We start from the raw sequence: 16,567 nt of genomic DNA, 5'->3' as shown, positions 1-16,567 counted from the left end.
CAACAATATCTTTGGTTAGAACATGATAATTCGAGACTGAGATTTACTTGATATTTTCATTAACTTCTTTTCCGGTGGACGTGATTAACACATAGAGACAGTTGAAAAGAGAAACTATCTAAAGTTCTGTGTACACACAGTTTTAAACAGTCCGCAACTTTACAGTGAAGTACCAAAAACGTGTATTTTCCCCGATATATTCTGATAAAGTAAAAAACAACAACAAAGTTTTATAACACTTCGATTAAAAGTCTGCGTTCGTGTTTTCAGTTTCGGAAAATTAAGATAAGCATGATAATTCACAGGTTTTCATGAATAACTTAATAAAAAGGATAAAGTTTATAGTACAAACACGACGTGTTGAAATGTCTTATGTACAGACTCCACCCCTCTAGCTTTACTGAAACGTAAAAACGTGCAAGTTTACTTCTGATCAATACGTATTATATAATATCTAGAAAAAAAATCAAACACGTTTTTCATTTCACTACGACATTATTCCTCGAATATAATACATTTTGAAGTCATTACAACCAAGGCAAAAAACACAAAACTGTGAATTTTCAAACTTCTTTTGCACGTGTCCTACAAAGTCCAGTAGATATACGTTGTAACCATAGGTATTCTACCATATATATCCCACGCTAAACAAGTTTTAAGTTTTACATAACAAGGCACTTCTCTGTTTGTTTTGAACTTCACGAGACTACTCGAGGGCTATCTTCGATGCGAGAAAGAAGGAAAGAAATCAACGTTGTAGAAATAACCATGAACGATCAGTTTTAGTTTCATACGAATAGGTATTGTCTGAGCAAGGTTAAAACTAAAGATTAGAAAAACGTTAAAACATCCTTGAAGCTCCTTCGCAAACAAGATAAGTAGAGTTCAAAGGTTCAGCAGAACTTTGTGAAAGTAGGACACGTTCTATGGTAAGCCTATTCTGCACTGCCTGATGCGATTACTTAAGACGCGATTTTTCATTTAAGATTTCACGAGGCGATTCCTTCGCATCGGCTACTCTGGAACCAGCTCGCAAGCGTGTTTCCCTTCGATGGCATCGAACAGTGCATAACGAACTACAGAGATAAACCAATTACGAAAGACATTCAATACGCAAGATTTAAACAAGTTCACATTATGAGAAGATAGAAGGTGGAAAGGCTAAGCTTAGATACTCTTATGAGCTGATAGCGAGAATCCCAGCAGCAACTTTAATTCCGAAAGAAAACAACAATAAAAAGCCCAAAACAGTAATATTCAGTAAATCAAGGAGCAGAAGTTAAACTGGTGACGTCACCTTAAACAGGTTTACGTTGAGTTTGTCCCTGATGTTTAAGTTTATTACCACAAATCACAAGCCCCGATTTAACATGACTAACACTTTAGTCACGTTAAAATTAAAACACGAGGTCACACACCGCTTGTAAATACTTTCAGATATGTACAACAACACAATTTATACGCAACGATTGTACTGTTTTTGTTTTGTTTTTCTCTTCTAGAAGTAACACGAGTTTTATAAAATTTTATAGAAAATTTGTTAAACTTCACAATCTAATTTTTTAAAAGAGAACACGGTGAAAGTGTCTCTATAACGAAAACGTTACCTTGAACTGCTTTTTATTCATTCATATTTAGGTTATGTTTATGTACCTGATGATGACAAAACCTTGTCGAAACGTTGTACATTTGCTGTTATGTTAAACTTATATTAAAGTTTTTCTTCATTACCCATTCAAGCCGTCTCCAGCCATTAGTATATTTAGGTTATGTTTTATTTTAGTACACGTAACGACCTTCCTCCAGGTGGTCGTTCCTTGTGCACGTGACGACCTTCCTCCAGGTGGTCGTTCCTTGTACACGTGACGACCTTCCTCCAGGTGGTCTCTCTATGACATGGAAAGTTTATACTTTTTTCAAGTAAAAAAATATTTAAATATTCTGAAGAAAAAACTAGCTAAAATTAGTTTAACACATTTGAATGAAAACAGTTCTTTTTACATGTAGACACCTCTTTGTTTCATTCAACTAACATCAAAGTTGAACTGCACATCAAACACGAGACGTTGGATTATAACAGTTCTTTTACTTTCACACTCTTCGCGTGTGTTCAATAATATCCCAACCCCCCAAAACTGATTTTTCATTTCATTTAAGCATCATTACAAAAAAATTATAAAACAAAAACAATATACTTTAGATTCTAGACCTCGTAACATGATTTACGAAAGAAGGCCATTGACGCTAGCTATTGTAAAAGAGTAGGTAAATAATTCAACCAATAAATAATTTCCCTAGTTATGTCTCTGGTAAAAGATAGAAATTGCCCTCTTGCGTCTCCCAAATTATGCTTAAGATGGAAACGTTATGCATAGAAGTCTGTGTCTCCAAAAGTCAGATGTATAAAAAATCAAGTTTTTTTTTAGTGTTAGAAAAGAAATGAGACACAAGTTAATTTCATTAATTCTTTCAACGTTAAATAAGTCTATTTAAAACATCTCCTGAAGGTTTCATACACTAGCTGTCACATAGAAATTATACAGCCCGTGTATGAAGAGTTTAAAATGCTGCTTAGCAAAATTATACAGTACGAAACAATTCCACATCGACCGGTGAAATTACATTAACTACGTCACACTACGGTCAATGTACATACGTATTTATAATTATATGTTTTCATTAGCTAACTTAGGAGTTTACTATAACTGTCTATGTATGTGTATATATATACAGCATAAATGCTTTAAAACTTATAAAAATACGTTATTCTGAAAAGAAACACGATGTTTAGTGTAGTAGCCAGGAGAGGTAAAGGACTGCACGCTGGACATTCAAAAATAAAGGTCTGATAGAAAGGGAATTGTTTGCGTTAAACGTAGCTGGACACAATCACAGTTTTTGGCGGGATATGTTCATAGCTTGTAAATGATAAACAAAACATTGCGTGTATTAAAAATCAATTTTCAGTAACCATGGAAATGATTACGTAATTACCATAAACAATATCTCAATAAACTCCACCAAATTTCCACTAATTCCTCGACTCCTAAAACCTCCATACAGGGACAAGAAAACGACACTAAGAGGTGTACAGATCCCCCCCTCCCCCTCCACACACACACACACACTTGTAAGCAGCAGAACTGACTTCCTTTTTACCGAACAAAACATGTATATGTAGGGTGCGCGCCAGCCAGAACTGAAGACAGATGGGAGGGAACTTGTTACTCGGCTTTGAAAATCATTTGGTGTTTGTATAGGACTAACCTAAGGCGATGACTTTTCACCAAAAGAACAACAGTCATCTCGTACTTTATCAAGAATGTTGGAAAGATTGAAATATATAATTAATGGTTTGTTCTGGGTTTTTTCCTTCCGATACTGAGCGCACATTAAACATGGAGACTGTTTTCATTGCCGGTAGAACATTTTTTAAGAATCGCGTAGCATCGATTAGAGACGAGGCTTTAATTAAGTTTAACTAAACTTTTGAATACGAAATATCAGCTAATTTTAAAGCCTACCCTTCAGCAATAAGAGCTAATTCACTTATGAGGGCTGACATTATTATATAGATAATGATATCTACAAGTATACAAATATTTGGTTCTGATAAATTCTGATGTTCAGCTGGTGTATATCGGTAACGGTTGAACAGCTAACTAGGCCTGATGAAACGAACAAGTCTAAACCACGACCTCTTTGAAAAAAAGTAAGGGTGCGATATTTTTAGCTGAAATTTTTGTTTTACATTTGTTTACACATATGCACCGATCAAATAACGAAACTAGTGGATAATGTTCAATAAAAACCAGATCGATGGTACAAATCAATAAAAAATTAAATGAAGAAACAAGCTAGGAAATATGTTTTATCAAATTAGGAATCAGTTTTACTTCTGCGGTATTTGATTGTTCTGCACTAGTGAAATGCTTGAACGTGGGAAATTATAACATGCCATCTGTATTATTCATGTTTTATCTTACGTATCATTAATGCCATCTCCCATCCTCTTATCCTTAACTTTATCTTCCGTTCTAGTTATGGTGAAGTATTATTCTGAGTAGTGAAAATTATTATAATTTACTATTGAATGAAATAACAGAAGGTAATTAGCTAATTTACGCTTGCCTGTGTCAGGTAACTGAAGCATCGTTCCAGACAGTATATCCAGTGTTTGTTCTAGTTATTGTTCAATGACTAACTCAACGAATTAAAACAAAAAATAAACCCGTACTATACCCACAAGGTAAAGAATTGCAGTCTGGCTTACAGCTACGTTTAGCAGAAAGGTAACAGGTTTTATTAACTGCAAGCAATGACGTCCTCCACATTGAAAAACCAACAGGAATCACAATATTTCTAGCAACACAAAACTAAATATTGAAGGAGGTCGATCGACTTTTTTTTTTTCTTTTATGCCACACAGTGATTTAAACCTTACATAGAACAATAAATGATCTTCATAACTAATTTCCAAAACAAATATTAAAAAACATTGATTTATTTCTATTTTTACGCCACATTTATAAAACTTGCTAGAAATTTTACGATGCTTCAATTCTAAAAACCCTTCAAGTTTCATGTAGTTCTGTTTTTCAGCAAGAATCGTGAATTTTTTGTTCCTTAAATTTCATTTGTGCACACAAGTAACACTAAAAACGGTTTGTTTCAACACTCCCAAACATATAAGAAATTATGTTAGTTTTAAATTTTTTAATACTTTCCATATACAATAAGTAAAATGAATATTAAAACAAATAAAATCATCTACCATACAAAAGTTTCTCTACATGGTGGGGAAATATAGCACTAAAAGTATTTAAACCTCTTAAAATATTCTTTATTTTTAGCCACTAAATTAAAGAAACAAACAAAAACATTCATAGATCAAATTTAAACTCTAATCGCTTCTGCGCACTAGAGTCATTTAGTGGATGTTCTATACATGTACGAGCGTCGACTAGGGAACCTATATTTTTTGGTTAATATGTATGTATATATAGACAGAAATTCGCAACCATCATTTCAACAGTCTTTTATGTGTGTGTATATAAAATTCAGTTTTTGAATTCTGACTGACTAATGTAACAATTTATAACATCAGTTTACAAAAGGTAACACTTAAATATTTTACTTTTTTTCAAGTCTCCAATTATTTTTGAGTGTCCAATTTATCAAACATCCACTGCCTACGGCGAAAAGGTAAATAAGCAATTAAAGCAGACACCGGATGCATTTCCCCCCTTCCCTCTCAAAGATTATGGACGTGTAAAAAAATAAGAAAACAGTGTGGCCTTCACGCTGTAGTTCGCGTACAATGCCAAACCAGTGTGGGAAAATGGTCACTCGTTCAGAATCATGCATTACCCAGTACGTCTCTAACCATGATGTTCGAAGATTCTAGTCTAGTACATTAACTTGTGCTAAATTCTGAAGTTGCTCATGCGTGTTCTTACAGATTTTCAATGCTGGGAAACATAGAACTTGCCTAAAGCAACTTTAGAGAAAAAATAAAAAGTTATTACGAGTCCTTCAATGTATGTGTCATTATATACACATCTCAGAAACACGATGTAATATTCATCCGTCGCTTAACAGTAGTCTTCAAAACAGTGGACAAAAAGCTGTCATAGAAGTATTGTTTAAGCTTGTAGTCATAATACAGGTAGTTTTAAGCTTAATACTTATACTATATGTGTAGAGATGAAGAAAACGTGTACTTCGTTGTAACAAAATCTTAAGGGTTCGCCCACTTAATTTTTTTTTAATATTGTTATTCGTATTAACCGAAAGAGAAAAATGAATAACGTTCTCCGTGTGTATGTGTGTGTGTTTATACTTTATTAACTTCTAGAGGGTTGATATTTCAAACAAAAGTACACATTTACTCTCTTTTCTTGGACCCCCACCCCCTTGTAAACATCAAATATTACTCTGAAATCAATCCCACCCTCTCACCCCCACCCGTTTAGCAAAGCCTTTGCATTCACACTTTCTTCTGTATTATAAACATTCCTGGGGTGTGATAACTATTTTAAAATGAATGATAAAAAGCAGCAACGTTGAAAAAAGCGATTTATGCATAAAACACACACACACACACACACACATATATATATTTATATATATAAAGCTATAATTCTTGCTTTCTCCTACACATATTTATACCGTATTTTCAAAAGGGGTGGGGAGACACTAAAACATAAATTATACTTCAGAAATAAAAATAGCACTATATTAACACAACAACATACTTTCAACTACCTTTCACTTAAACTTTTAACCACCAATACCTTTGAGTACGTTGATGTAAGAAAAAGGGCTGCATTAGACGACTATTTTGATGTTTTACCATAACAGCAGCAATACGTAGTTTCTGTCACACGTTGGAGTTACAATTTTGATGTTTTAACATAACAGCAACAATACGTAGTTTCTGTCACACGTTGGAGTTACAATTTTGATGTTTTAACATAACAGCAACAATACGTAGTTTCTGTCACACGTTGGAGTTACAATTTTGATGTTTTAACATAACAGCAACAATACGTAGTTTCTGTCACACGTTGGAGTTACAATTTTGATGTTTTAACATAACAGCAACAATACGTAGTTTTTATCATACATAGGGTTACAATTTTGTTCGTTTTCAGTACCTCCACTATAAAAATGTTTCCAGCATTAATGCAGCAATAGATAAGTTCTTTAGCTTTAAACATACTGACAGAATAAATAAATATACTGCTATCTAACAAAAGGGTTTATTTATGTGATACAGAGTTCGTATTTAAGTGTACGTGTGCATGTATTATTCAATTAATTTACTGCTTCATAACAAACACTTCATAAAAATCTGGCATAAACTTATAGTAGTTTTTGTTGCAGTTTGGTTTAGAGGTTCAAAGCATATTAATCTGCATATGTAAGTCAAAAACTGCATTATGCAAAAACTGATAGCCTAATGGCATGTAATTAGATTAGATTGTGGTCAGCACTATTTAAATTATAACTGAAAAAAAAAACTCGTATCCTGACTGCTAAACCTTAGCAAGTTAATCAAAATTACATTTCTTACTTACAAGTGATCGTTTCTCATCACGCACACAACGATCTTTCACATGTTTGTCAATATGCTATGAATCATAACACCTGATACACTAGGAAAACCTATCAACACTAAATAGAAACTTACATTTTTATTCCTGGTAGTTAAAAGAGATCCTTTCCCGATTATAACATTTTCTCCTTCGAAAAATATTCCAGAAGGATGAGGCAAATCGGCACCTAATCCTGGATCCTCAAATTCCAAGTCTTCATCATCTAAATCATTTCCATCAGTTTCTACCATCATACCATTTACAAGACCGTTTTTACTTTCCTTGCCGTCCACGCGGACTCTCCTGGCAACTTTTATCGGTTTACATCCAAAAGGCGCAGGTGTCAAGGCTACGTTAGCCTTGACACTCTTTCCTCTAAAGTCAAACACAACGGATGATGTTGATGGAGGTGGTTTCTGCCACGTAGGTTTTTTGTTTCCTATTAATGCAGTTGGTTTAAGAATATCGCCTGCTTCGGAATCGGTAAGAGGTGTTATCTTATTTGCAGCTAATGGGGAGTCTGAACGGTTTACATCAACATTCTTACTGGTGGATATACCCTCCAACTCATCGCCCTTTACCTCCACGGGAACCATCTTCACTTCGTCGCCTTTCGTAATAATAGCATGAGAAGTAGACCAGTTTTCTTTGGAACTATGAACTGAAGCACTCTGGCTTGACTTCGGAATAGGTTTAATGTTAGCCACTGGTTTTTCGTCTAGCTTTCGTTGCACAGGAGGAGTGACCTTCGATGAAACGTCAGATATGAAAGCACAGCTTGAATTAGTTATGGCTGCAGGTTCGCTCCCTTTTTCAACACCACCTTCTCTGGCGGATTTTACACCTCCAAAGGTCATGTTTAAATTTGCCGAACTAATTCGATCTAAAGTGTCTTTTGTACTACTCACAACGTCGTTTTCTTCGTGACCATCATTCAACACCAAATAAGTTCTTTCTTTAGTCACCTCAGTTTCAAAATGCGTTTGGGATTGATTCCCGTTTGTAAGTGGTTCTTTGGCACTGTGTTTGGCATATTTATATTTACTCTTACAACTAGATTCTACCCCATCATTCTGACTTAAGTCTTTTTCTTCATTGTCCTGTTGTTTGCTAATAGGTTGAACGATTGCGGTTTCCTGGGGACTACAGCTGGTGATAGTATTAACACATTTACTACCTGTAGACGTGGTAATGGCTCTCACTACAGGCGGTTTTCTTCTGACATTACTCTGAGTTTTAGATTTTTTATCTAATGGTTCAAATAATCGCTTATAATTGCGTACAGTATCTGGTTTAGGAAGCTCGTCATCAGTAATGCTTGGGGTTGATGTTTGGCGATTAAGATCTCTACGTTTAAACACTTTTTCCATACTTGATGCATTATGTCCTTGCGTATTGGCTTTGTTTTCGATTATCACAACATCTTCGTTGACCAGCATGGAGCGAGGAGAATGGCTAGATCCAGGAAACTTGACAGTCACTTGGTTTGTTACCCTGAGAGCTGGCTGAGGAGTAATAGGAAACAAACTCCGTTTACGAGATTGATCTGATTCCAGTAACAATGTCTCCATACTTTTAACTTTTTTCAAATTACTGTAATTCAAACTTGAATTACCGTTCGCTCTGTTTCCTGCGACAAATAGCCGATCTGGGGCTGACAGTCCAGTGGCCTGGAACATAGTAGTGTCCTTATCGAGAAGGTTTTCCATACTAGAATAGCGCCTCAAAACCCCTTCAATTTTGAAACGTTTCTCTTTCAGGGAAATACTAATAAACTTGGATTTAAGCTTGTCCACAATCCCAGGGCCATATTCCAACTCCCTCTCACTCTCATCGGAAGATGACGGCTGATAATGGCTAAGGTCGCTAAAGGTGGACGAAGAAGTAGGGCTATTCATTTTAGATCGTTCAGAAGTGGACCCGTATCCGTTCACTTCACTTTGCTCGTTCAAATTAGGCGTATAATCTTCGCCCATTTTGTCAGCTGGCTTTTTGGTAGTTAACGACGCTCTAGAATCACTTGTTGAAGTATGGCCATGCCCAACACTCGAGCTACACTGCAGAAAATCTAACTGGGGTCCTCTCTTTAAAGGAAACAACCCTGAACTACTGGCGCTAACTGGTACACCAGATATCATTTCAACTTTCGTTTGGACGCTTTCCTCTGTGCCTGGCACACTGCCCCCTCCTCTGGCCTGTATGCCTACTCTATGGAATGTGAGCGCGCGTGACGCCGCAAACTCGTCAGGACGTGTGTATAAGCCACCCGGGGTGTTCACATTGCTCGTTTCGGCTTTAGAGGGGTGAATAACCTGTGAGACAGCTTTGGTCCCCTCACACTTTGACTCTTGCGTGGACTGTTTCAACGGTTCACCACTCGAGGCTGCGCGGTTTCTGTCTACCAGCATAACAAGAGAAGAACTAGCCCGGCCAGCAGCCCCTTTCTTCATCATCAATTCTTTTAGCCATTCGGGCTTATCACTATCTTCTGCAGAGTTCCGTTCACCATCAGAAGTGTACATGGTTGGTGACTGAGACCCACCCTGGAAATGGCCTCCTGGCATAGCGATAACGCTTTGTCTCCTTCCTTCCTAGCTCGGCCTACAAAAAAAGTGTCAATAATCAATGTTGTTCTCTGTTTTAAAGAATGAACTTTTGTTATAGGAAGCTGAGGCAACAAATTAAAGGTAAGTCTGATTCATATTCTGTAAAAGTATATGTGTGTGATTCTATGCACTCTTCAGTAAGTTAAAAACACTATTTTCTGTTAAAATATACAATAATTTTACAATTAAAAAGTTGGTAATGCATTAATCAGAACGAACTGTAATAGAACACAAACAACTTCACAATTCTGAATTAAAACAGTGTACAAATTGCTACTGTTTTTAATCACACACTTCATAAATATTCTACCAATGAAACAGTGCTCTTAAAACTGTGTAAATTACGTCTTTTATCCTGAAAGTTTACTTTTATAAGATATACCGTGACTAAGTAAATCTAACATATTTGTTAATATAGTGTATGTAAACCAAACGGAAAAGGAGGTGGGGGCACGTGCTCCTGCCTTGTGTTAGGCGCTTATGTATCATATTACAACAACATAAGCTATGTATAACAAGTATTATTAAATTCTGCTGTGTTAATGTTATACGTTATATTTTACGTTCATTTATACAAATTACTCTACTTGGCTGTATAAGCATACGCTCATTATTGTATATTTCGTGACACATCTAATGATCCTGATAACAATTATAACATTAACAGAAACACTATTGAAACGAAAGAGTATTTTTATTCAACTTAACAATATTTAAAACAAAAATTATTTAATAAACTATTTTTATGTATATTATAGCACTCAATTTATTACACACTATCTTAAGATTTTTAGTTACAGGTATGAAATATATGTATATGACTATATCGATGTTATTAACGCTATAGCTTACCTTACATATTGTAAATTCTAGGCTTATTGGCTATCACAGTATCATTATCAGACATGTTAATACTAAGCAAGTCAGAACTGACGAAATGTGTTTGAAAATTAAGAACTTGGTTCTACTAACAAACTTTTTGGAGACAATAAAAATAATCTTACTTTTCATTTGCAATGCATATGTGATTTTAACCTAAATAGAATGAAAAAATATCCGATATTAATATTCTAGTCTTTCATGCTCATAATTACTACCACTAGTACTACTACTATTACTAACGTTAGTCATACTACACTACCGAGTACTAGTACGAAGCACCAGCCTTGCAGTTGGTATTTTTGTCTTTAGATTTCTACTCGTAAGAATTTGATCTATCCCCAAGTAACAACATTAGTGCAATCGTTAAATAAATGAGGATAATACACGGGTAACTAGAAGTTAAAAATATTTACTGTAACTCCTAAAAAATGATTTTACCAACCTGTTCGTTTTCCGCCCCGAAAATTAGGGTAGTAGTTGCATGGCAGTGTAGCCAGAAACGACAGCCTAGTAAATTACACTGGTATAAAGAATACCGTATATAGTGAGTAGAATGAGAACAAACTAATCAATAATGAGTCAACTTTAATATAAGTATTTAAATTTTCGTTCAAATTCGTTGCCTTCGTGTTTTACCATAATATAAGAACAAAATTAACACAAAAAAGGTTAAGATCATAATTGAAATTTAAAATAATCGCTGTTTTGAGAGTATGAACGATCTGATATGACGTCATGTAAGTTTCGTGTTGCCATCTTTTGACCATAGAACAACTTAAATTTTTATTTATGATAATGTCAAACAAATTTAAGTTCGTTTAAAGATCAGCTCTCAGGTACAGGTTAATGGTTATGACTGTGTGAAAAGTTTGAAATTATAAAATTTTGACGATAGAATCACTATAATACAAATGGAATCAAATATGTCAATTCGTACATTTTTTTTAGAACTGGATTTTTTAATCCGTAAAAAGGTAATTCTGTAATAACTAAATAACAGTGAAGAAAATGAACAATTAATAGAGATACAAATTTCAAATAAGACTCCCATACATACATTTATAAATGTTGTTTTGTTTATTTTTGAATTTTCGTGCAATGCTACACAAAGAGGAAGATAGCTAGCTGCTCAACAACATCCACTGTCAATTTCAGGCCTAGTCTGATCGGATACTAGGATTTGACCGACACAGGACACACACACCCTATATATACTAAAACTTTAATTTTTATGACAAATGTAATTTTCACCTACAGAATGTAAAGAAAGTAGAAATGCTACTTCTACGGTTTATAGTTTATTTTCAAGTTATTATACGCATAAAAGTACGTCAATAATTAAATTGTTTACAAAAGTTTTATTAACCATTCAAGTTTGTTTTTAAAGTGCAAAGCCATACAGTGGAATAAATAACTCCACTGTGGACACCGCATATATCGAATGCCGATTTTCAGTACTATATGCCGTCAAGTATCATTTAGAATTTTATATTTTTACATCAATAGCCTAACAACTTTGAACTGAAACATTTTTACAATTTGGTTTTTTCAGGATAATGGTGTAACTTTTGTGGAACCTTGGAAACATTCTTCAAAGACTATGTGAACAAGGATTTTTTCAATCTATTTATATATGGTTTTACAATTCAATTTCTTTCCCAAAAGAGTATGCTCATTTTTTTCTCAATGTACAACTTACTATTTTTTCTCTACTTGTGTGCTCAAGTAGCACTGCTAACCTTTGATAATTTGTTTATATAATTCATCGATATTATGAAATTTTTATGAGGACGAAAAAAAGGGAATTAATATAATTTGATGGGAAAACGGTATATTAACTATAGTTCAAAATATTTATCTAAAATAGTGGTATTTCAATAAAAGAATACATGTTTTTCAGCGTAGATTATTATTAAGATGTAAACTATTTTTAAGTATTGTAAATACACACATTTATCCTTCATAGATTTAATATAAAACGATTAAGTTATGGAAGTTTGCATGAATAGTTTTCTATATTTTTGTTTGTTGCTATAATGTAAGTATCAAGTAAAATCAATGCACTCTAAAGCAACGAGAGCTTTTCAGTTTATTTTGACGAGATAATTACAAAGCCAAAATTAATTTCACGTTAACCATAACAGTTAAAGATGCTTTATTTAACATTTATGCTTTCAGGGTTTGTTAGCAAGTGTTTTTATCAGAAATATTTTAAATGTCTTATCGTGATATGAATCTGTAATGGTTTGTTTAAAATACAGCCTTGTCTAGAAATATAACAGTATAAAGAACTACAGATATAAAATGTAGTAATAAAAGTTCATAATTCTGATTTTAAAAGGTATATTTTTATTATGGTAACTTTAAAATTCCTATACAAGTAAAAGATACAATGAATGAAAAAAAACTAAAAACAGGGATGTTTATAATTCAATTTTAAATAAATATCAGAAATAATTCCCATTAACTGCAGATTACATCATCTTAAAACAGCAAATAAAAACAAGAAGTTACAGGTACATAATGATGAAAACCTTTGTTCTCTAATGACCAGATACCCAATGAAATGCAAGCAGGATATAGATTCTTCAATTTGTGGAACTCTTGGGTGTATGTCCTACTTTTGTAAAACAATTTTTATTTTGATCAATATAGCCAGCTTACCTTTTTTGGAAATCTTTGATAATTTTAACAATTTTGAAATGTTGGTAACAACACAGAAATATATATAAAAGATCATCATCATATGACATTTATTTTTCTTCATCTTTTATTCATGAATTACAAATTGCTACAAAATATTTTTTTGGATAGAAAATCAATGAGACAGCATTCTTTCATCCTAATAACAAGAATATTTTTATATATTCCATTTTAAATCACCCAACAGATAGCAGCAGCTACTAATCTTTGAAAGATTATCATATTCAGTTTATTTTCTTTAATTTAACCTAAGTTAATCCGATCTACTTGAAAACTGAAATAATTCCAGTAAAAAACAAAAAAACATCACTTCGATTACTCTATTTAAAAATTTGTTTTAAACATTTATAAATGTCCCTTTTTTGTAAAAAGGCTCAAGATAACTTTTGAACCTTTATGTATATGAAAGTGTTACTTATTGAACACGAAAGTAGTGAATCTTTTTTTTGTATTTAATTGTTACAGTAAAAAAAAGGATTCACGTATTTGACACAGTTATTAATATTGTGAGAATGAAACTCTAGTGACCAAAGGAAAAAATTATTCTTAAAACCACAATCCCTATTGATCGATACACAATAACTTGATGTGTGAATAATAGTTTACCAAAAATAAAAATTATTTGACCATTATATATGGTTAAATTCTAACTTTAAACTTAAATAAATTATGGTGATGGCTTTAAAATTAATATTACACAGCATATGTTAGTTCTTGCTCAAAGTGCATAAGTTTAAATAGATTATCTTTAAGTAAGTACATCAGACCTACTTTTTTCTTTTTTAAGAAAAATTTGTACGAGCAACTCATTAACGAAAATAGCTGTATATACATAAGTAGTCTATGTAAGTAAAAAAAAAATAAGTGTATATTAAAAAGCATCATAAAATATGGTAAATGTGCAACCTGATTCAGAACAGGTAATACTGTAAAATGATTCTCATTACAATTGATCTGGTCACAGCAAGAATAATTTTTTTGACTAAATTTACACTATACCTAAACCCTGTTTATACATAGAATATTTTTTATTTTACAGCACAATACATAGTTATAGATTCATTGCAACCATAGGCAAAATATTTTTCAGCTTGGTCTGTTTAGCTACATCAGTTCTTAAATTTTATGATTTGAATGATACAAACTGTTATTTATAAAAGCAATTTCTAATTTTAATTTTAGGATTTTTTTTTTTCATGTATACTTTAAGTTAACTAGGAATGAATTCAATAAGCTTTTCTTTGCTTATATTTTTAATTTTGTAAATATTAAAATAAAGATTTACATGATTAGAACAGAAGTTTAAAATTCTGTATTTTTGTATTTATTACTTTAATGAAACTTGTTTTAAAGTATCCAAAGTTCAAAATCCCAATCTCATAGTTTCAGTGCTTTTTTTTCAAATGTTGTTTTGACTTCTTACTTAATATTATAATCATATATTTGCTAAAAGTTATGAATTCTTAATATCAAAATATAGAAATTAGAAGCAGAAATAGTGATACTGATGGAAAGGAATAGTAAATGAAATCCTTTAAAATACTAAAATATCTATTGTTTATTTGTTTCAGAAAATCATTCAAAGCAACACAAGGGTTACCTGCAATAGGCATCCCTAATTTTGAACTGATAGACTAGAGAGAAGGCAGCTAATCAACAGGACCTCACTAACTCTTGGGTTATTCTGATCAAGTAGTTTTATTTTACTGCTACTCTTATAATGCACCCATAACAAAGGATTCAAGTTCAGGTAGATTTAAACACTGTTAATATATTTTAAAAAATGCACATTAAAGCAATTTGAAACAAATTTTGTGACTTATCATTATAATGTTTAGTTTTCTAAAAAAGTTCTAAACTTCAGTCATTTACAGCTAGAGTATAAGACAAAACCAATACCATATAAACACTCTACACTAAATGTTTACGGAATAAGTCAGAGCAAGAATATGGTAAAAGGCACTATAATTTTAATCAACTGAGAAGGATGTGTTTGCTTGACGATCTTGTTTATCAGCTAACTAGTTATTTACTCTCTGTAAAAATAACATGCAGTAATAGAGAAAGAAATAGAGGAAGTTTTAAGTAACTCTTTGATAATAATACGGACTTAGGGTATTTCACTATTACTTACTAGTCATTATACAATTGCATTAGGTTTTGGGAAACCCAACAGAGAAACGTAACAATATTCCTCAAGACCTCTAAAGCAGTGATATTCCAACTATCTTGCTTGTGGACCACCTGAATGTTTTTTTACTTTAGAGGACCACAATGAGATCTATTCACATGTTGCCACTTCCTTTCCTTAAACATGCAATATTTCCAAGGAAGTCTGGTGACTGAGAACCACTGCTCTAAAAGAAATGACAAATGAAATCACTAACAACAACACAAAAAGTCTAAATGCATAAAATACAAATAATCTGGATATAGCTTGTTTGTTGTTAAGCACAAAATTAAGCTATACAATAGGCTATCTTAATATTATAAACCCTCAGACTTACTGCTCAACCACCAGAGTAACTCTGAGTATAATAAAAAAAAAAGACACTTGAGTAAAGAAACACATTATGCTAATATAATAGTAGCTTGACTGACATTGATTTATAAACATAATCATGAAAGGGCAACAAAATGAGTCTGTAATTGTTAAAAATCACTATAATTATGTTACAGAAAATAAATAGACTAATAAAGTGTAATTAGAGAAATGTTAAAAAGCATTATTGTTTACATAAAATATGTGATGTAAATACTTAATTTGAAAAATATATCCCAGCTACTTAATGAGGAAGTAGATTGGTGCAAGTCAAGAAATACTTGCAATTATGAAAATAAAAAATAACACTTAGTGTACAGCAATTAAGAGGATAGATGAGATTAAAACTAAAGAAAAACTCAGGCAAGAAATGTTAAGATTGTAGTAGAAATATACTAATGAAAAATTTTTGTTACTGGATGCAAATACGCATTCTGTGGAATGTCACTCGCTTGGTAAAGTGAAGACAAACATGGATACTGGAGAATGTTGCTTGTCTGGTAAAGTGGAGACAAATACAGATACTGGGGGATGTCACTCGCCTGGTAAAGTGAAGACAAACATGGATACTGGAGAATGTTGCTTGTCTGGTAAAGTGGAGACAAATACAGATACTGGGGGATGTCACTCGCCTGGTAAAGTGTAGACAAATACAGATACTGGGGGATGTCACTCGCCTGGTAAAGTGTAGACAAATACAGATACTGGGGGATGTCACTCGCCTGGTAAAGTGA

At 32.9% G+C, this 16,567-nt stretch overlaps 1 protein-coding gene and 1 long non-coding RNA gene across 6 annotated transcripts in view; one reads left to right on the top strand and one right to left on the bottom strand.

Moving 5' to 3' along the window:
* Positions 1-11,348, bottom strand: part of LOC106464015 — a 54,480-nt gene extending 43,132 nt beyond the window's left edge. Inside the window, exons 1-2 of one of the 2 annotated variants that reach the window (XM_013924119.2) lie at positions 11,031-11,348; positions 7,196-9,701 (exon numbers count right to left, since the gene is read on the bottom strand). In XM_013924119.2, coding sequence (XP_013779573.1) covers positions 7,196-9,664 — 2,469 coding nt within the window. In that variant the 5' untranslated portion in view covers positions 9,665-9,701; positions 11,031-11,348. Of the gene's footprint in view, positions 1-7,195; positions 9,767-11,030 lie in introns of those variants that run through there. The other variant, XM_013924120.2, reaches the window with a different exon arrangement.
* The window catches only part of LOC111086906, a 24,573-nt gene continuing 17,616 nt past the window's right edge, over positions 9,611-16,567 (top strand). For 2 of the 4 annotated variants that reach the window (XR_002611620.1, XR_002611619.1), the window contains exons 1-2: positions 9,611-9,787; positions 14,863-15,041. This is a non-coding gene — a long non-coding RNA (uncharacterized LOC111086906). Of the gene's footprint in view, positions 9,788-12,140; positions 12,255-14,862; positions 15,102-16,567 lie in introns of those variants that run through there. The other 2 variants (XR_002611618.1, XR_002611617.1) reach the window with 2 other exon arrangements.

The sequence above is a fragment of the Limulus polyphemus genome, unplaced genomic scaffold (assembly GCF_000517525.1).
Source record: "Limulus polyphemus unplaced genomic scaffold, Limulus_polyphemus-2.1.2 Scaffold1541, whole genome shotgun sequence".
In the NCBI taxonomy this organism is placed as follows: Eukaryota; Metazoa; Arthropoda; class Merostomata; order Xiphosura; family Limulidae; genus Limulus; species Limulus polyphemus.
This window is presented reverse-complemented; position numbering and strand designations above follow the sequence as displayed.